Source organism: Labrus bergylta, chromosome 6 (genome assembly GCF_963930695.1).
Source record: "Labrus bergylta chromosome 6, fLabBer1.1, whole genome shotgun sequence".
NCBI lineage: Eukaryota > Metazoa > Chordata > Actinopteri > Labriformes > Labridae > Labrus > Labrus bergylta.
Window position 1 is genome coordinate 32,366,811 of NC_089200.1, and position 21,813 is coordinate 32,388,623.

Genomic DNA, 21,813 nt, shown 5'->3' on the forward strand with positions numbered 1-21,813 from the left:
TGGATTGAATAACATCAGGAGAACCTTAAATATAATCTCTGTAGCTAGACAGTCTGTTGGAACTTCGATGATTCTCAGCCTGGACGCAGAGAAAGCGTTTGATCGCGTAGATTGGCTTTTTCTGGAACAAACACTTAAAAGATTGGGATTTCATATAGATTTTATTAATTGGATCAGAGTGCTGTATTCTGGGCCCACTTCGCAAGTTAGGGTGAATGGACATACATCAGGGAGCTTTAATCTGAATAGAGGAACTAGACAGGGCTGTCCCCTTTCTCCTCTGTTATTTGCTATCAGTATAGAGCCTTTAGCTGAAATGATAAGGGAGAACACCAAGATAATAGGAATATCAGATGATGCTGTATGCTGACGATCTTATTTTATATATTAATAACCCCCTGTGCTCTATCCCAGCCCTTTTAGATAGCTTACATGAATTCGGGGAAGTATCCGGTTACAAAATTAATGAAACTAAATCAGAAGCTATGATACTTGTTGGCAGGTGGCCTTCTGAGCTGGACAAAAAAGTTACACTTAACTGGTCAGCACAAGGCTTTAGATACTTAGGCATAATGATTACTCCAGATACCTCAGAATTATTTAAAGCTGATTATGGTATACTGATGGCTCAGATAAGGTTAGACTTGGCTCGGTGGGAGATTCTCCCGCTCTCACTTATCGGAAGGATTGAAACAGTCAGGATGAATGTACTTCCTCGACTGTTGTACTAGACAACATGCATGCCCACTGGTACCTCTTGAGACAATACCATTCTTAGAACAAAAGAAATGGAAGAAACTTAAGATAAAAAATGAATGGTTGAATTGTACTCAAAGGGTCTGGTTTCAAGTTAGGAAAATGATAGGCGCACCGTTAACAATATCTAGAGCGGTCAAAATTGCAAAAAACATAGACTTTAAAGAAATTAGATACAAGGTTCAACGCTTGGGCAGAAAAAGGCCTTGTGATCATAAACCAGTTATTTGAAGGTGAAACCCTAAAGTCATATAAGCAATTACAGGATACATTTATTTGGCCCCCAAGGATTTTTATAGATATTTACAACTAAGGAACTTTTTAATGTCACACAAAGAATGGAACAACTGCCCACACCAATAGAGGACTTCCTGATGAGGAAAATGGAAGAAAAGAATACTAAGAAAGTAGTTTCACATATGTACAGATATTTACAGGCACAATGCTCAGGAAATTCTGTTGATGTGAAAGAAAGGTGGAAGCTGGAGATGAATGTGGTCATTAAGGATAAAGAGTGGGAGGATGTGTGTGAAGTGGGGCATAAGATAACTAACAGTCCAACTTGGAAAGAATTCAGTTGGAAATTAAAAATGCGACACCATTCATAGTATCAAAATATGACAGAAGTAAGACAAATTTATGCTGGAGGAACTGTAAACAGGTTGGAGATCATACTCACATCTTTTGGGACTGTCCCAAACTAAAATCATTTTGGGAAGTGATTCAAACAGAAATACGAACCATCCTAGGAGTAGATTTACCGCTTACAGCATCATATTTCATCATAGGTTTAATACTGGAGGGAGCGATGGATAAAGGAAAGGCCCGGTTACTACACATCCTTCTTCTGGTGGCGAGGAAAACGAAAACCATATCCTGGCTTAGACCTCTACCTCCCACCCTTCTCCAATGGAGAGAAAGGCTAGAGAGGGTTTACTTGATGGAGAAAATAACAGCGAAACTCCATCTGAAAATGGATTTGTTTGTGGTTCTATGGGCTCCTGTCATTGCTTACCTTACATTACCAATAGGGTAAGAGACCGGTTTACATAATCTCAATTTATTTAAAAGAAAACATTATGTATATTTCTTTTGGTTTATTTTGGATGTGTCAGTAGACATATTCATAGAGATGTATGTGAAAGGTTAACAATTGCTTGTGTGTTTATGGACAGATATATCTGATGCCTGCTTTGAAGAAGCAATTTTTTTCCCTCTACTTGTCAAGAGTCTCCTCTTTGTGCGGATGAAGATGTTGCCATGCGTTTTATTTATTTTTAATTTTCTATGTTTGCCGAACTGTAAATAATTATTGTAAAATTATTACCATGTTTTACCAACTAAGATATGTAAATATAAATGTGTAAAATATTGAATAAAATAAATGTTTGAATAAAAAAATAAAAAAATAAATAACAAGAAGTTAAAAATCAAGCATATTTACATCAGTTAAATAAAGGGAGAAAAAATACAATAATAGAATAATACAAGGTATGTACACTTCCACATGTGGAAAGAGTTATTGTTATTTAAAACACACACAGTGTGTAGCATTATTGCTATGAGTGGTGATGCCAAGAAAACGTTTGTCCAAAGTCACAATTTAAAGTACTTTAAAAAAGAAAATCTCTTACTTTATTCTATAAATGTACAATAATGTAGTAAATTTATGATTTTATTCTGATACACTAAGACATTTATCTTGTAAAATTACGACTTTATTCTTGAAATGGTTTCCCCCTTAATGTGGCCCTAAAACTCCTTCATAACACTGAGCTCAGGAAAATAATTTTTAGTTTTGCTGCCCCCTACAGAGCACTTTGTCCAAAATGATTTGAAACCAGCAGATCTCATTTCACTTGAAGCCTTTGGCTCGATCTTAAATGACCAAAAACGCGAGACCATTGGACAGTGCCTGATGTGTTTGAACTGTAATCTGTCATCACGACTTCTGCACTTTATCTTTTGTTTTAATTGATGTTGCTCTTAAATTATTGTTTGTGAACTGTTCCATATTCACGTAAAGTTCATTATGACGTGTGATGCTGCCCTCTTTGACAGGCCACCATGTGAAAGAGATCTTGATCTGAGTGCTTAAAGGCAGAAAATGTCACTGTCACAGTATCTATTACATTTAAGTGTGAAAAATAGCATATTCTGCCTTTAAAGGCTTTATATGCGATTTTTTAGATCCAGCAGATGTCGCCCTTGAGGACCAGCATGAAACCAAAACAACTCGCGCTGCATTGTTGTGTTAGCATGCTAATGCTAGCAATCTTTATTCTGCTCGTATCTTCACACTGCATGTAAATTTACCTGAAATGAGCGTGATCTAGAAACACAGTTAAGCAGTGTGTACATTATGTTATTCTTCTTTTCTCTAGTCCCTCAATTAAACAACTTTTATACGAGAGGGGATGAGCCGGCCGGCCGTCCTGACGATGTAAACAAAGTGAAGATAGGACTCTGAAAACTCTGAAAACATCACAGAGACAGTGGGACTCGGGTGTTACACCCATTGTAGACAGTCATGACTCACAGAGTTATTTTCAGAGGATAGACTTGATTTATATTATATTTAAGTGTGAAAAATCACATATTCTGTCTTTAAAGGAGACATATTCTAAAATAAATATAATTTTTTTGACCCACAAAATGTGAAATAAATCCATCCAGTCCTTTGTTTGTGGTCTGCATAAGTCTTACAACACAGAGAAAAATGCTTCATTTCTAATTTGCTCTCCTTGTGATGTCACAGTGGGATTCTGGTAAAAAAACAAAAAAAAAACAACTCTCTGCTCCCCACCATTTTTTATAGACTCATTCATTTTCTCAGGTTGTTTCTTATTCAATAAATACATTTGCAGTTTTTTTCTATTTAAAGTATTAACAAAACTTAAAACTACTAACTACATTGACATGTAAAGAAAACTACTTCTGGCCTAAATACTCAATTGAAACACAAGTATCGCCTCTGACAAGACAAGTAGCCAGTCATAGTTTAGTGTTTTGGAGAGGCACCTGGGGTGGCTTATCAGTTTTCAAGGGGCCCCATGTCACCCCTCTAGGCACGCCACTGCATATATATTCCATCAAATGTTAACATGTGAATACATAAATGTTGATCCAGTAATCTTTTTCACTTTTGTGATCTCAACGAAGAGCCACTTTTTATCTGTTTATAGGTTTGTTGAAAAAGAACCCAATATAGGTACATTAGAGGCCATTGTTGTTTGTGAAGCTTGAAGAAGGTCACCTCCAATGTTAAAAAAAATAAATAAAATAAACATATCTACTTCAGTTGTGATGGTTGCTAATGTTTGTAGTCCCTTTGATTGCCAGAATGCAGGTATGTTCATGGAAAAATAAACAGACTGAGACTTTTTCAAATTCACCCATTTTCAAATTTATTTTTACTGGTAAGACTTGACATGGAACAATCAGAAGTTACAGCATTTGAAAAGTGAAAGAATTAAAGGTCACATATTCTCCTCCTCTTCAGTTTAAATAAGTCTCAGAGCTCCTCAAAACATGTGTGTGAAGTTTCTTGTTCTAAATCCACTCTGATCCTGTATTTGATCATACCTATAAACCCCTTTATTTCATCCCTGCTCAGAACAGGCTGTTTCTGTGTCTGTACCTTTAAATATGTAAATGAGCTGTGTCTGACCACGCCCCCTCTCTGGAAGGACTTGGGTGTCTCGGTCTTTCTCACTCCATGTCCTATTGTTTACGGTGAGAAGGCAGACTCAGAGGGCAGAACAAACACCTAGCTGTGGGAGTGTCACCCACCTGGGGGAGTGGCTACTGCCCTTTGTGAAGGGAAAATCTCCAAACGGCCTGTTTGAGCACACATTTTCTGAAAAGTGGAGCAGAGAAAAGATGGAGATTATGGACTTTTCTCATCATTGGGGGTTTTGTAGACAGACTAGAGACACATATTAAGAGTTAGAGAAACATGGTGAAGTGGATTCTGCAGAATATGTGTCCTTTTATCAGCAATAATTGAAACAAATTAAGACACAGAATACAAATTAAATTCTCTGTTGAAATTTTCCTTCACAGAAACTTGATTGAGTCTGGGACAGCTGGTGGTTCATCGGGGTACAGCACAGAGGCGGTAAGGTTTGGGACTGCGAGTGAATCCTAGAACAAAATCCAGGCTGGGCTGCTCTCCGTCAGCTGCAGAGAAAGAAAACCTCTGAAGAAGGGAGGTAAAAAAGAGGAATATTTCCATCTTAGCCAGCGGCTCCCCGATACACACACGCTTCCCTGAGGAAACACAGATCGACAGGTGAGGAGATTGAACACAAGACATTTATTTGATTTATAATATTGCTGCAGCTCAGAGTCTGAAACAAGCACAGACTATTGTAAGACAATAGTCATGGCAAAAAGCCAGGTGGGCAATGTTGTGTATTTTAGAAATTCTCTTCAGGAAATCATTTGGTGTATAACATTAAAGTTAGAGTCAGCAGCTTTCTCCTACAAAATCAAATACAGACTTCTCCTAAAGTAAAGCTGCTCCATCATCCCTTCTGGGCCTCCATACATGTGTGGTGGCGACTGTGTCTGCAGAGACTCTGTCCTCTGACTGGATTTTACTGTTCTGCTTTGTTCTGGTTGACTCAGGACGTTTCTGGGTGGGGAGATGGTATGTTACCCCCAGCCAATGAAAGCGCACCGGTAAGTTTAGGATTGGATACAATTCAGCGTTTGTACACCATTGAAACCGGCGAAATGACGGATGTGGAAGTAGCAGCAAGAAGAGAAAATATAATCACAGTGAAGCTCGTTGCAAAGTGAGTGTGAAGCTTGAGTTGGAGTTGATCTGCTTTCTGTTGGACAGCTGCCAAACACAGCTGGTTAGCTTGTGCTACCATGCTAAATAATCGTCTTTTCCATTACAACAAATGTAAAGGCCCTGACACACCAAGCAGATGGGAAGAAACTAGTGGCAACGAATGCCGCCTGCGGCTTCGCCTCACGTCGCCTTTGTCATGGCCAAAAAGTTGCACTTGAACACACCGTAAAGACTACAACCAAAGGCGTAAGTTCTGTGCATGTGTGAGAGGAAATAACTCTCCATGCCAGCAGGCAGCGGTAGTCTGTAATCGTCATTCCAAAAAGGAGAAACCGGAAGAGGACGGAGAAGAATGCGGATATACTGTATATAAACCATTGTTTTGATACAAAAACACGGTCCAACTAGGACCGACGGCCGACAATCTCCATGGTGTGTCAGGGCTTCAATAATCTCTGGTTGCTTGCAGTGTAGGAACAAGCAGCAAACGTTCACACTTAACCGGCAGTGATAGCGATTCTGGAGGCGTTGAGCCCAGAAGGAGGGGTGTTTACGGACTGTCATGAATATTTCTACTGACGCCACTTTTATGTTGCTTTGATGGAGTTGTAACAACTGACCAACCTGCTGAGAAAGGAAGGAAGGCCTCTCTCTTCCTAAACTGGCCGTCCCGATCCAGAAAGTGTTGAGGGTTGAAGGAGTGTGGAGTTTCCCACATCGTCTCATCGTGAAGAACCGAGTTCAGGGTGGGCATGATGATGGTGCCCTGAGGAAACAGCATTTATGAAGGACATTTGATAATCCATACTAACATAACAACAGGACTGATTATCAGCAGAATGCTACAATGTGCATTACGTACCTTTGGGATTGTGTACTTGTCGAGTGTTGTGTCCTTGGTTGCCATGCGGGCCACATTAAGGGGAATGATGTTGGCCATTCTCTGGATCTCATGAACGACTGCGTTAGTATAGGGCATGTCTTCTTTGTCATTTAGAGAGGGCGCTCTGGATGAACCAATCACAGCGTCTATCTCAGCCTGGACTCTCTCTGTATACAGGGAAAACATAAAACAAGTAATTTGACCAGATAAACTGGAAATGGACTTTTTTTTCCTTCTGACTACTCAAAGCGTTTTACACCGCAGGTCACACCTACACATTCACACACTGATGGTAGAGGCTGCTGAGTAAAGAGTCCATCAGTATTAACTCATGCATTCATACACATTCACACACTGATGGTAGAGGCTGCTGAGTAAAGAGTCCATCAGTATTAACTCCTCCATTCATACACATTCACATACTGATGGTAGAGGCTGCTGAGTAAAGAGTCCATCAGTATTAAGTCAACCATTCATACGCCGCTGACGAAGCAGCGGGAGCAACTTGGGGTTAAGTGTCTTGCCCAAGGACATATCGGACATGTTGATATATTACAATATATACAATTTGATATACTTTATTAATCCCTGAGGGAAATTCTGGTTTACACTCTGTTATTAAGAGACATGCTTCTCACACACATAGGCCTGAATCACACGCATGCACAGTGACCTGTGGACATCATTAGTGGAGAGAAGTCAGAGTGCGGCTAGGAGCACACCAGAGCTGTTGGGGGTTCGGTGCCTTGCTCAAGGGCACCTCTGCAGTACTCTTGCTTATCACCAGCTACCAGACCAACTTCCATATTATGGTCCGTATTGGGACTTAAACTGGCCACCCTGTGGTTCCCAACACAAGTCCCTACGGACTCGGCTACTGCCGCCCCCGACTTTCCGGTTGAACCCCTGACTTTTCGGTTGAGAGACGAACTGACTTATCCTGTTGAAGAATTCTGATACTATAAAGTCCTGCTAAAACTTTTACAAAACTAAGCAGACATGGGAAGGGACATATATGACTATCACACACACATACCTTGTATTTGAGGGTAGTAGATCATGTACAGCAGTCCCCAGTGTAGAGTAGTGGTAGTAGTTTCAGTTCCAGCACCAAACAGGTCCAGAGTGCAAGAACACAAATTCTCGATATCAAAACTAGAATCTTTTTCGTCTCTCTATCAATAAAACAAAAAGACAGTGTCAAGTACAAGTTTGCATATTCAATTACAATATGCAAACACAACACACACAAAATCTACCACAAAGACCTCCAAACATGTAAACTTTTACCTCTCCCATCTCTGTGAGGAAGCAGTCGATGTAGTCTCTTGGTGAGGACGGGTCTAGACTATCTCTGTGTTCTTTGACCTTGATTTCAACAAAGTCAACGATCCTTTTGAACATAGTTAAAATCTTGTTGTGAGATCCAGGCAGCCACTTCATCAGCCAGGGGAACGTGTTATAAATCTACAGAGTATGGAGGCAGCAATCAGTTAAGCATGAGGTAGATTGAAACCTAAACAAGTCAAAGGTGCAGGCTGTTGTAGATGGGGCAAAACATTGTGGACGTGTGCTCCAGAAACCTCTTGGTGGTTTATCATCTACCCAAAGAGTTTAATTTCACTGAAATGTGTTGATGGTTGCTCTGATGTAAAGAAGATGGAGAAAAAAATAATGCAAACAGGCTAGCAACTGATATCGATTGTAGTGGGAGCAGTCTCAGTAATCATTAAATTTACATTTTCTTTTGGAACCACGTCTCTGTCTTGATTCAGTTGTTGAACCTGTGTTGCTTTTGTCTGATTAAGGTGTTTATATATTTCCTGGGGTGAAATTCCCCAGGTGGCGTCGTGGGGTCAGTTAGATTTTTGTTGTCTATTATACACCAACCCTTATTGCCCCTTGCCACATCCATAAGATCAGATATTAATTTATTGCAATATACAATGTTTGTTTGAGTAGCATTCTGTCTTTTAAATGGAACTCCAAAGGTTTCAGTACTGAAGGGTTTTAATTTCATAGAAGCATTTATGAGGAACCCTTTCTTTTTTGTCACATCAAAATAGTCATCTTGTTCCCCGAATTTTCTTCCAAGTTATCCAGGGTAGGGTCGCAGTGGCAGCAAGCAAGTCGCCCCAGACTTCCTTCTTCTCAACGCTTTCTAGCTCCTCCTGGGGGATTCAAAGGTGTTCCCAGGCCAGACGGGATATATAATCCCTTAAGCAGTCCACTAAAAATTATAATTTTTTACACTCTGTTTAACGAACATGCTACACAACCATAGGCCGAAATCCTCCCAGTTGCCCATTTGGATGTGCCTGGGCCATATCTGGGACAGGATCAGTGTCAGTGTCTTACAATAGTCTGTGCTTGTTTCAGACTCTGAGCTGCAGCAATATAAAAAATCAAACAAATGTCTTGTGTTCAATCACCTCACTGGTCGATCTGTGTTTCCTCAGGGAAGCGTGTGTGTATCGGGGAGACACTGGCCAAAATTGAAATATTCCTCTTTTTTACTTCCCTTCTTCAGAGGTTTTCTGCAGCTGATGGAGAACAGCCCAGCCTGGAAGCATCTTAATCAGATGCCCTAACCACCTCAACTGGCTCCTTCCGATGCAGAGGAGCAGCTGCCCTACTCCAAGCTCCCTTCGGATGTCAGAGCTGCTCATCCTCTCTCCAAGGCTGAGCCCAGCCACCCTCCAGAGGAAAGTCCATTTGTAGTCCAGTTCTAATTCTTTAGGTCACTTCACAAAACTTCTGACCACAGGTGAGGATTGGAACCATAGTCTGTATTTAATATATAATATTTACAGTTTGTGGTTGGAGCGAAGATCAACCTGGGAACCAAGAGCTTTGCCTTCAGGCTCAGCTCCCTCTTCACCATGACAGTTCTACGCAATGCCGCATTAATGCTGCAATCCATTTTACCCATACTCGTGAACAAAATGGTAAATGGACTTGAGCTTGTATATTTATTTTCTAGTCTTCTGACTACTTAAAGCGCTTTCACACCGCATGCCATACCTACACATTCACACACTGATGGTAGAGGCTGCTGTGTAGTGAGACCAACAGAAGTAACTAATCCCATTTATACACATTCATACGCCGCCGACGAAGCAGCAGGAGTAATTTCGGGGTTAAAGGTCTTGCCCAAGGACACATCGGACATGTGGCTGCAGTAGCTGGGGATCGAACCCTTGACCTTCTGGGTTGAAAGACCACCAACTCTACCAGCTGAGCCGCAGCTGCCCCAAGAATCAAGATACTTGAACTCCTTTGCTGAGGCAGAGGCTCACTCCACACCTGGAAGGAGCAGTCCACTCTTTTGGGGTGGCATTCTCCAAATATCACAATTCATTTAGCAGACACTTTTATCCAAGTAAGAAAAACACAAGCAAGGATCTAGAGAGGAGCAAACAACATCAGGAAGTGCAAACAAACAGCTTTAAGTCCAATCGGACACACAGGTGCTGACAGGAAGTGACTAGAGACAGAGCACAAAAAAAATCACATCATTACATCGTCAACAACAACATAACTATGATGGACACCAACATTTCATTAATTTTGAAAAGGGCAGACCACCAGAGGATTGCTCCTTATATAGACCAATTGCCCTGCTTGATGTCAACAGAAAGCCTATAGTGAAAATTCTGGCTAGACGATTAGAAAACATTCTTCCAGACCTGATTTCAGTAGATCAGAATGGCTTCATCGTAGGCCAAAATTAAAATGTTAGGAGGTTGCTGAACCTTATCCAGTGTGGCACTAATTTGAAAGCTAAGGCTATCGTGGTTTCCCTTGATTGAGAAAAGGCTTTTGATAGAGTTGAGTGGCCTTATCTATTGAATGTTCTTTCCAAATTCGACCTGGGAAATAACTTTATTAAATAGATTTCTCTTTTATACGACTCCCCTCATCAGTTCTTACAAATGGCTGGAAGTCCCCTACATTTCAGGTTGGGCGTGGCACCCACCAGGGGTGTCCTGTCTCCCGCTTTTGTTTGCTCTCGCAATAGAGCCTTTGGCAGAGGTGATACGGAGCGATTCTCTGGTGAGAGGTATTGATATAGGTCCCCATAAGCACAAAATTTCTATCTACGCCGATGACATGTTGTTATTCGTAAAGGGATACTTCACCCGTTGAAACATGAATCTGTATTGACATTGGATCATATATATAGTAGAAATGTGAAATACATTTTGAAGTTGGTGTCTTCTTGGCCGTGAAAAGGCAGAAAGTGTCTTTTTGGCTCATGTTGATGAAAGACACCAATCCCAGAATGCACTCCCACTAAGGTCCTCTAGTTCAGAATCAGAAATACTTCATTAATCCCAGAGGGAAAGTTGATCGATACAGTTTCTCCAAAATATACAGTATAGCAGTAGAAATTTAGCAATAAAAACATTTACAGACATATTTACTTCAACACATAAGGCCGTTTCCTCAACTGATTCAGAGATTTCTTCCAGAATTGATCTTGGAAATTCCTGTCAGAAAACAGACTCTATGTCTGTGTCCATAGGCAAACAGTGAGAGCAGCGACACTACCAGTCAGCCCCAGCTCGAGCCGGCTCCTCGTCCTCACCAGACAGGCAGGCATTATGTCTCGGCTGTTGAGCTGGCAGCGGCCGGCGGCAGCAATGTAGCAATACAGCCGCAAGACGGTTGCTGCCGACAGGCCGGTCTTGTGCCAGCTCCTGGCGGCCGGGCTCGCGGCCGCCGGGAGATTATCAGCTTTCTCCATAGAGCCTGTTAGCATAGCTTCCAAGCAATATGGCGGACGTTAAGTTTTGATTCTGGGAGTGAGTTCCCACCCACTGATCTGTGATTGGTCTGTAGCTTCAGTGATCGAAGATATGAGGAACTAGCGTTGTAGTTTCACCCTGCTAACTGCAACAGCTTCCAATGACGCAAAAATCATGATTTTGTGTCACTGGAAGCTCCTTTTCAGACACAGAAATACAAAGATTTCCTATCTCAGGGGAAAATGAGGGCGGGATGCACGACCATTCAAAAATACTACCAGGTTTCTAATGATACAAAGCTTAATGCAAATGGGTGAAGTATCCCTTTCAGCAACCCAGAAGTCTCCATTGAAATCATCAAAATTTTGGGAGGCTCTCAGGCTATAAAATTGATTACGCAAAATCAGAGGCTATGCTCCTAACGCTTAATACTATTTGGACATCATATAGCTCTGCCCCTTTCTGATGGTCCCCTTCTGGGTTTGTTTATATGGGTATATATAAATTACTCCATCCCTCTCTTTCTCTATAAAGCCAACTTTTTGCCTTTAATCCACAGAATGAATAGATGATCTGGCATGCTGGACTTCCTTCACATTATCTCTTTTGGGTAGAGTAAATCTTTTTACTCTACTCTAAAAATATTTTTACTCTACTCAGCTGCTTTATGTTTTTCAAATGATCCCAGTTCTTTTGACCGGAAAATCAATCCCTTTTTTAAACAGCTCATTATCATCCTTTTTATGAGAAAATAAACAAGCTAGATTAAAACTACAGAAGCTGCAGCACCGACTAGAAGAGGGTGGACTGGCTTTGCCCAATATTAGATACTACCAACTGGCTTGCCTTGGCAGGTATCTTTGGGAATGGGTTAGAAATTACCCGAAATCTACATGGCTCAACATAGAGGCTGCCCCTCTGGACAAAATTCCTCTTTGTTATATTATGTATATTTCTAAAAAAAATGGGTTTCAGAGAAAGTAAAAGGTAATTTCCACACTATAAAAGTATGGAGAACTATTAGGAAAATAGAGGCTCGGGAAGACTGTCTTTCAAGACTTACCCCCATTTATCTGAATCCAGACGTTCCCCCTAGCCTAGTAGATTGTGCATTTACATTTTGGTCAGACAAGGGTATTGGAACCATTGGTCTGGTTCATCTGGGTGTTTGTCCACTAACAAGGTTAAGGTAATGTAATTCAAAATTATATACAGGCTTCAAATTACACCACTGCTACGGAATAGATTCAACCCTTCTCTTTCAAAGAATTGTAATAAATGTAAGGTTATTGAAGGGACATACTTCCACTGTATCTTCAATTGGCCTTTCATCAAAACGTTTTGGGTAAATGTTTGTAAAGAAATGTCTGTAATGTTTGGTAAAAACTTAGATCTTAAGCCGGTTTCTTGTATTATTGGTTTATATTCTGCAATTAATATTAAACCCAACATGTTGAAACTCCTTGATGTTCTTTTGTTTGGTGCTAGAAGGTGCATCTTACTTCAGTGGATCTCTAACAAACCTGCTCAGCTCTCAATGTGGTTACGAAGTATAATAGAACTCATACCCCTGGAGGCCATGACCTACTGGCTCAAGGACAAACCCTCTTCATTTCAAAAAATATGGGACCCTTCTTAACCTATATTGGAGTAGAGAGAGCACAGCCTCTGCAAAGAGGCCTATTTGGACTTATTTGGATAGATATGTTACGGCTCTGGCTGTGATCCTATTTCTGTGTATCCTTTGTGTCCCCTCCCCCTCTGTCTGTCTGTGTGTGTGTCTCTGGAGGGTGTGGCTGCAATCAACACCGGGTGACTACTCACACCTGCAGCTCGTCTGCTCATCTGCCTCAAGTTAAAAACCCTGGGCTCAACTCGACTCATTGCCAGATTATTGTGCCTACTGAAGTGGTAGATACTATCGGCTGCTCCTAACATTTGTTAGAGTTTTGTTCTAGTAGTGTTTTACTAGTGGATCCTAACTGATTTTTCTCTCCTGTTGTCCAGATTCTCACCGGTGTCATCTCCTCCAGTCTGCTCTCCTCACAGACAACACAACCACTCATCCGCCTGCCTACAGAACCAGCTACTCCATAGTCTCCTCCATGCCGTCATTACCAGCCATCCACCTTTCCCAAACCCTGCAATAAAACCTCAAATCCTTCAGCTTTGCTGCTGTGTCTGCTTTTGGGTCTGGATACAAACCGTAACAAGATATTCTTAAAGAGGCCCGTAATCAACCTGTATTCAACCCTTAATAAAGCAGAAAAGCTGTGACACTTTACTGCCTGAACCCTTGGTTACTTACTTTTTTTATTTGTAATTATTTTCGTAATCTCTTCTTGTTATATATATCCTTTTTTTTCTTCTTCCCCCATTTGTTTCATTTATTTTTATTTTTATTCATCAACAGCTCTTCTTGAGAGTTCTGACCAGCATCCTAAATATCATCGTCATTGTCATTAAGTTCGTTGGTGTTCATAAAGAGCTGGGTCTTTAGCTTTTCCTTAAAGATGCAAAGGGACTCTGCAGATTGAATGGCACAAGGGAGTGTAGACCTGGATGGATCATCTGCAGGGGTTTGATAGTGCATGCAGGAAGACCTGCCTAAGGAGTTGCAATAGTTAATGCGTATTATCAAACTAGTACCTGGACCATTACCTTGATGTATGTATGACAGGGGTACAAAAGATTACACTGTAGCCTCTAAATAATTACATGATACATTGTGGGCTGCAACCTAAAATGTACCCTTAATTGTAATGCCCTTCCCTTCTGTATGTTCAATTTCATGTTTATGAAGTTTTGGTATTAGTAACGGTGTGCAATGCATCTTGTTTACAGTATGACAGGTATGGCATGGTGGTTGGTGCGCTTGCCCCATGTCCAGAGACTGTGGTCCTCGAGGGCAGGCAGCCCTATGACTCTATTCCTGCATCTCTTTCCCCACTGTTTCTCTCCCTGATTTCTTGACCATGTCCACTGTCCTTTCATTAAATAAAGGCATAAAAAGCCCAATATAGATCTTTAAAGAGTTTTATGTGTATATATATAAATACAGTTTACAAAGTGACTCACCTGTACACTTGAACTTCCCTGTAAGAACACAACCTCTTTGAAATCTTGAAGAATACTCAGGTACTTCTTGTCAGTGTACTCGTAGCGATGTCCAAACACAAGGCAGTTGATAATGTTGGACACAGCACTGATTATCAGTGGCTGAGCATTCATAGGCTGTCCTGTCAGGTAAAGAGAAAATGTAGAGAGTCGTGAAAAAGAAGACACAGACCTTATTTAAATATGTATTTAAGTCACTGCTCTGCCAAGTTGTCAATAAGCTTGTAATAATAGATTATCATCAGGTTGATACCAGATGTGTTATATGGTTTATGATCCTTTGTTGCTTGGTTTTGTGTGTGTCAAAGTTTAAAGATAATGTTTACCACAAGATTATTTAATAATAACTAAAGACAAAGGGAGGAAAACAGGACTACAAGACTAGTTCAGGATTGTATTCTTGTCAGTTGCTGCTATGATTTTTTTATTGCCTTTGTGATTGGCAAAAGCCTCAGTGAGATATTGGCTCTCCTGCTGGATGGATGGCTCCAGGGTCTTCTTGCCCACTCCAAAGTTCCTGAGAGTGTGAAGAGCGAATCTCCTCTGTTGCTTCCATGGATTGCTGTTTGACATCACCAGACCTTTTAGAGACACACAAACACATTATACTGAACACATTAAGGAATAAGAATTTAACAACAAGCTCGATGGCAATATATGCATAAATACAACCAGTCACGCAATGCAAACGCAGTACCCTTGTCCCCCATCATTGCACAAAAAATAGGTATGACGGGGCGATCGACATAGTCCTCCCCTTTTTGGACCAGGGCCTCTCTCACAAGCTTGTATCCATTGATGACGACAACTCTTCCACCAAAGAGCCGCAGGCTGAAAATCTTTCCATATTTCTCTGCAAACTGAGAACACAGAGCAGACAGGTGTTCAGGTGGAACTGTGACACCACAAACACTCACCCGGCTGTTGTGACAAGTGAATAAGTTATGCACTAATAGTTTAGAATAACTTCTACTAAATTCTTAATAAGGAAACGTAACAGAATCAATCTTGTGATTATTATTCCTTTTTTCCAGGTATTTTTATGGTCATAAACAAAGCCAACATGTCTGAAATAACTTACTGACACGTAAAGACTTTCATGACGATGCAGTTTTGATGTTTGAGTAAGCTAAAAGTTTGGTTTTATGAACAATAAATGTGCTAGCAGACAAGCCCATGCTAGGTGCCATAGATCAACCTGTAGTTACACCATATGAAGTGTGTGCTGTACTTGTCTTATTGTCTTATTTAATAGATGTGTACTGCCTTGTGTTCTCATGCACTTTAATGAGTTTGTTGAGCGTTTAAGACTTGTCTCGATAGAAGAGCGTGAGAAAATTAAGCATTTAGTTCTTATAGTATTTGGATCCATATGTATGAGTTCTGCTGATTTTTGTGTTTTGATGTTGTTTGGGTTCTAATGATGTTTGGGTTCTTATGATGGTTGGTTTCTGATGATGTTTGGGTTTTGATTATTTGTTTGGGTTCCGATGATGTTGGTGTTATTATAATGTTTTGGTTCTGCTGATGTTTGGGTTCTTATGATGCTCAGATTTTTAGGATGTTTGGGTTTTTATGTTGTTTGTGTTATTATGATATTCTGGTTTTGATAATGTTCGTGTTCTGATAATGTTTGGGTTCTAATGGTGTTCAGGTTCTTATGATGTCTGAGTTCTGCTGATTTTTGGGTTCTGATGTTTGTCTGGTTTTTTGGGGGGTTCTGCTGACCGTTGGGTTCTATTGGTGTTCAGGTTCTTATGATGTTTGGGTTCTAATAGGTCTAATAATTTGTCCGCGTTCTTATGTGATGTTTGGGTTCTGATGTGGGTCTGGTTTTTGTTTGGGTTCTGCTGACTGTTGGGTTCTTATGATGTTTGGGTTCTAATGGTGTTCAGGTTCTTATGATGTTTGGATTCTGCTGATTCTCATGATGTTTGGGTTCTTATGATGTTTGGATTCTGCTGATTCTTATGATGTTCAGGTTCTTATGATGTTTGGATTCTGCTGATTCTCATGATGTTTGGGTTCTTATGATGTTTGGATTCTGCTGATTCTTATGATGTTCAGGTTCTTATGATGTTTGGATTCTGCTGATTCTTATGATGTTCGGGTTCTTATGATGTTTGGATTCTGCTGATTCTCATGATGTTTGGGTTCTTATGGTGTTCAGGTTCTTATGATGTTTGAGTTCTTATGGTGTTCAGGTTCTTATGATGTTTGGGTTCTAATAGGCCTAATTATTTGTCCACAGTATTATATGTGACGCGTTCCATCAAAATGAGTCGGATGTCGCAGCGGCCCGTTTGTGTAAAAACACGTTTTTACAAGAAAATACGATTTTGGGCTGTTTTCAGTTTTTATATGTTTCTAATTAAATAAAGTCTCAGCTTTAATACAATGTCAAAATTAATGTAAAATTCAAATGATAAATATCGCTAGCATTCATAAAACAAAACAGGTGTCAGATTTCAAAACGCCGGCTAGCGTCTTTGTGTGTTATCGGTCAGAGCGGCATCTGTTTAGACAGACACGGAGACAGATTGACAGCCTAGACAAAATGAATTCGCGCGAAGACGACATTGCTCTCACTGTCATCACTCTCCTGCTCCTCCCAGAGCGCGTCATGTGTGTTGACATTTAAAGGGACAGGCGAACAATTAGAGCTGCGCTCTGAATACTAGACCCCGAATATAAGACGACTTGACTTTTTCGGACCTATTTCGATGGGGAAAAAGGCTGTCTTATATTCGGACCAATACGGTAATTGTTTAAAATAGTCATATTAAATACTCTTATATATTATTATTCCCACTCCTTATAAATCATCAAATTCAACGACTTTTCAAGGACTTTCCAGGCCCAATTCCCTCTAATTCAAGGACCCAACAAGGCATAGTTTGAGACACGGATCAAGGTTAATTACTGTTACAACACTGAGAATTTTTACAATGAGAACTAGCAGGCTTTATAGAACAACTATTAAAAAGCGAGAGAGGCTTGAATGTGTAAACACTTCTCAATTGTGCTGTGTTACTGTGATGGCAGGCTATGTGGCCTATTGACGAACGTTAAGTAACAGAAATTATCAAAAGAATGAGTGAATTTCTATTCTTGTACAAAATATATAAATTCAAGCACTTTCAATGACCCATGTCAAAAACTTTCAAGGCCTTGATTATTATTTTTGCAAGGATTTCAAGGACCTGTGGGAACCTGTATTATAGTAAATAACACTATATCAGATTATATTGTACATAATTGTTTTTAATGATTGGATGTGTTATCAAATTATTTATTAATTTCTTGCACAGCAACTTTTATTACCTGTCTTATTCTATTTTAGCTTGTTTTTATTTTCTATAATCTGGGCTCTTTAATGATATTTTTTTCTAATTGTATTTAAGTCCTTTTATGTGTTTCTGTGCACTTTGTCACAATGCTTTGGATGTTTTATGTAAAGCACTTTGAATTGAATTGATTGTTTATAAATGTATTTCAATTCATTTGGAAAATGGCGGAATTTTGATTGCTATCTTTAGTGCCCTTTATCTCAAAAACAAGGTTTGGTGACAGTCAATTCAATTTCAATTTTATTTGTATAGCGTCAACTCATAACAAGTGTTATCTCAAGACACTTTACAAAAAGCAGGTAAAATACCTTACTCTCTGTCTGTTAACATTACAAAAGAGCAGGTAAAAAGACCTTACTCATTGTTATGTTACAAAGATCCGGCCTATGCATCATGAGCACTTTAGCAAAGCAGCAAAAGTTACAGTGGTAAGAAAAAACTGCCTTATTAAAAGGCATTTGACATTTGGAAGACTGTATCTCGTAGAATATCTGGAGTAGAAAAATAATTTTGGTATTGCCATAAAGCTGAGACTTTCCTCTTTACAGCCATACAGAAAACTCAAAATATGTTTCTGGGTTAAAGTGAATGATGGAGCAGGTCACATATGATGTTTGGGTTCTATTGTGGGTCTGGTTTTTGTTTGGGTTCTAATGTTGGGGTTTTGTGGTTGTTGGTTGGGTGTCTTATCCGTGGGATGCTTTGTTGTCGTGGTGTTTTGTTCATTTTTGGGTTCTTATGCTTGTGTTATTATTATTGATTGAATGAAGGGACTTTAAATCTTGTTAAAATGTCAAATTCATGCAGGACCTACGGTACATGTGATTCATTATTTAAATAAGAACATTTATTTTTTATATACGTTTCCCGTCAAAAAAAACACACAATTCTATATGAAATTGTTGCAAAACAGAATACAGAAAACTGCAAATGAATGCACATGTAATAGTAACCATTAGGATGGTTTTGCAAACTGATTGTTATTGTGTATCTTCCCTGAGCCTCTGGGGCTCAGGAGAAGGGAAATCACTGCTTGAAAGTGATGATTATCTAAATTTAACATTTGAACTTTGTCTAAAGCTGCTGAATAGCAAACCTTTAATAGATTTTTTTTTCTTGTGAATTCTTCGTTCCTCATCCACAGTAATCATGTTTATTGCTGACATTATTTTACACGAAGAAAGTGCAAAACAAAGTCAGTCAGGAAAGAGTAATATTTAATTTTAGAAAGTGTTCAAATGTGAAAAAAAGGTCTATATTTAAATTTTATATTTCAATGATCAGATGTTTCACTGAACAGTGATGTATGAATGGCCTCTACAAACCTCTGAGAGCTGCACGTGGATCCTGCTGGCTTTGATGCGATGAAGGTCTCCGATCAATGGGAGAGCCCACGGTCCAGGAGGAAAGTTTGATGGGACTCTGTTCTTCAAAATATCAGCCAACAGCACAAAAACACACAGAAATATCACAATACTTATTCCGTCCATCCACTCAAATCCAAGCAGACTTTTTATGGCCTCCATCTGTTGACTTTTAGTTGTCTGCTTATTTACAGTGCATCAAGGACTGAAGAGAGTTAAGTCCGCACAGGTTAAAAGTTAAATCAAGAAGAAACGTTATACGATAGGTTGATATCAAATTATCCTTTCCTGCTTGTGCTTGTTTCCTTCAAAATAAAAGCACAGCACAGGAAAACAGTGTGCATTCATCCTTCAGTGACAAAAACTTTTTTTTTTACAAAGCATGGGAAAAATTTACATTTTGGAAAACACTTTAAGGTTTTATAAATTAAAGTTACACAAGCAAGCAAAATGTTTACCAACGACAAAAACTAATTTACAAGATGTGAAACACTTTTAGGAGCCCTGAGACAAATTCACATCTGGCAGAACACTTTTGGTAAATGGACTTGAGATGGTATGCAGGCTGCAGGAGCTGGGGATCAAACCCCAGACCTTCCAGTTGAGACACTACCGACTCTACCACTGAGCCACAGTATTTAATATCAAGTAATGTTCAACAGTGTTCTTGATACTTATTGAATGAAACCTTTATTAAACATAAGTCACTCCAGTTGAATATAATTTGAAAAGTCTGAAGCTAGAAGGAGCTTCCTGTCCAAAGATCAATGATGCTAAATGTCAGAGCTGTGTTGCGAAACACAACTTGACTTTTAGCCTGTATTTCTGAGTACACAGGACAAGGCAGATACCTTTTGTTCACACTGCACTTTGTATTGCTGGCTTAATTTTGTTTATATTATCTAATCAGAGTCTAAAGTCACTCAAGTGCAGATTGGGTTTGACCATTAAGGTGTGTTAGATAATATGACTGGGCTGTGATTGATGTTTTTTCAGTAGTGATTGCCATATTATTATTTTGGTCTTTCATGATAATATGTTATTTCTACATTTGTCCGTGAGAAAGGCCTGTTTTGACAAGGGAAAGTAGGCGTGGCTGCTGCAAGTTGTGTAACCATGCTCCTCTTTGTACAGTCAGATTGTTTTACCCTAATCTCAACCTGTTCAAAAATGTATAGAGCAGGGGTCTCCAACCTTTTTTCATCTGAGAGTTACTTTCAAAAAAATGAAAGGGCTACTTGCATCAAATCGCTTGCATTTATTTACATAGCTAAACTGAATTAAGCTACTGTTTGTAGACGTGTGAAATTGCAATAAGCCAATGCTTATCAATAATCTTAAATTCACATCAATGTCCAAGAAAACATTAGTACTTCATACTTGTTTTTATGGGCCAAATATATGAATAGTGGGAAGAGGTGCATTTACCGTCGTCAGATTTTTATTTTTATTTTTCACACAGTCGGTCAACCTATAGGCGAGCTACTGAAAAACCTGCCCATGAGCTACCAGTAGCTCCCGAGCTACCTGTTGGAGACCCCTGGTATAGAGTGTAGTCGCTGAGTGAGTAGACCATCTGTTTATCAATATTTGACAGGAATTTGTAAACCATAAGTGCTTCAAGTTAGAACATAGGAAGTCTTCCTCCTGCTGCTGGCCTCTCTCATTTTAACAATGCGGCTTTATGATTTTTTACTGAGTTTAGACCTCAAGGGGCTATTTCTGTTTCTTATTATTTTCTTCATAATAGCAGACTACCTCAAAAACTGGAATCCTCCTAATTTTCCTCCAGGACCATGGGCAAAAATTCAAAGTCCGCGGAAACGCGGCTTCTCCTACGTCCTCCTGTTAGCTGTAGCATTAGCTGCATGTAACGCTTGGTTCTAGCCCCCCTCAAAAAAAAATTGCCAGTGTGACGTCTTGTCAGTGTGATATCACTGATCTAAGCCCATTGGCTTGTTGTGGCAAGCCCTGCAGCTCATGTTGCGCGCCTGTTAACTTCTGTAGCACTCCCATGATATGCTGTAGCCTGCGGTTGCACAGTAGTGCTAAGGTGCTAATGTTTTTGCTCCCCGGCCCTCAGAGCCAAAGTGACTGCATTCCCAATATGGTGAAAGGGGCGTGACATTTCCGAGAACCGTGCTGAGCGGCTGACCAATCACAACAGAGCCGACAAATCAGATCAGACTTGGCACACGTGGGGACCATAGACTGTAAAAATAATGGACGGGACAAGGTCCCCGGTCTAGTGAAGCTTTTATTTTTAGAGCTCCCCCTACTGACTGGCTGCAGTATAGGTCATAAACCCCGCCTCCTCAATGATAACAGACGGGATGTGGGTCAAACTGTAAAGCTAAAATACTCGTCACATAATTTTTTTCCAAACATAAACTCTGCTGTGATCATTAGTTATTATCACCCTACATTGTGTTCAAGTGCTCATTTTTCTGTGAAGTTTGTTTTAAATAAGTTATTTGAGGTTGAAAAACAGGATTTTACGTCATATTTGACGATGATTGACAGCCGCCGATCTTGCGTAGCTCTCTTTGTGAATAGCAAAAGTTACGTAGTGAAGGAAAGCTGAGACGCCATTGAATTTTTCCGTTCAGTTTTTTCGTCTTTTTGGAGCTGGCAAAATGAGTTGTTCTGCAGTAAACTGTTCTAACCGACCTGTGGGAGCTAAGGGATCTTTGCAGTTTTTTCGGTAAGTAAAAAAGTGATTTATGTGTCATTGGTTAAAGTTTTTATCTAGCTAGCTAACACATAAGCAGTCTAAGGTTAGCTGAAA

General features: G+C 39.8%; 1 protein-coding gene and 1 long non-coding RNA gene across 4 annotated transcripts in view; one reads left to right on the forward strand and one right to left on the reverse strand.

Moving 5' to 3' along the window:
• LOC136179433 (uncharacterized) overlaps positions 1-21,813 on the forward strand; it is a 172,791-nt gene that overhangs the window by 81,757 nt on the left and 69,221 nt on the right. The window contains exon 2 of the long non-coding RNA XR_010666578.1: positions 17,961-18,004. This is a non-coding gene — a long non-coding RNA (uncharacterized lncRNA). The remainder of the gene's footprint in view (positions 1-17,960; positions 18,005-21,813) is intronic.
• On the reverse strand, positions 4,138-19,281 carry LOC109998608 (cytochrome P450 2J4-like). 3 transcript variants are annotated; one of them, XM_065956240.1, is made up of 9 exons: positions 18,987-19,281; positions 15,009-15,171; positions 14,743-14,892; positions 14,273-14,433; positions 7,734-7,910; positions 7,480-7,618; positions 6,423-6,610; positions 6,185-6,326; positions 4,138-4,938 (listed from the first exon to the last, which is right to left on the reverse strand). In XM_065956240.1, the coding sequence occupies exons 1-9, from the start codon at positions 19,185-19,187 to the stop codon at positions 4,853-4,855; spliced, it is 1,407 nt and encodes a 468-aa protein (XP_065812312.1). In that variant the 5' UTR covers positions 19,188-19,281; the 3' UTR covers positions 4,138-4,852. The 3 variants fall into 3 exon arrangements, with proteins under 3 accessions (XP_065812312.1, XP_020509183.1, XP_029136943.2); XM_020653527.3 differs by having other exon boundaries at positions 4,138-4,957; positions 18,987-19,280; XM_029281110.2 differs by having other exon boundaries at positions 4,138-5,028; positions 18,987-19,280.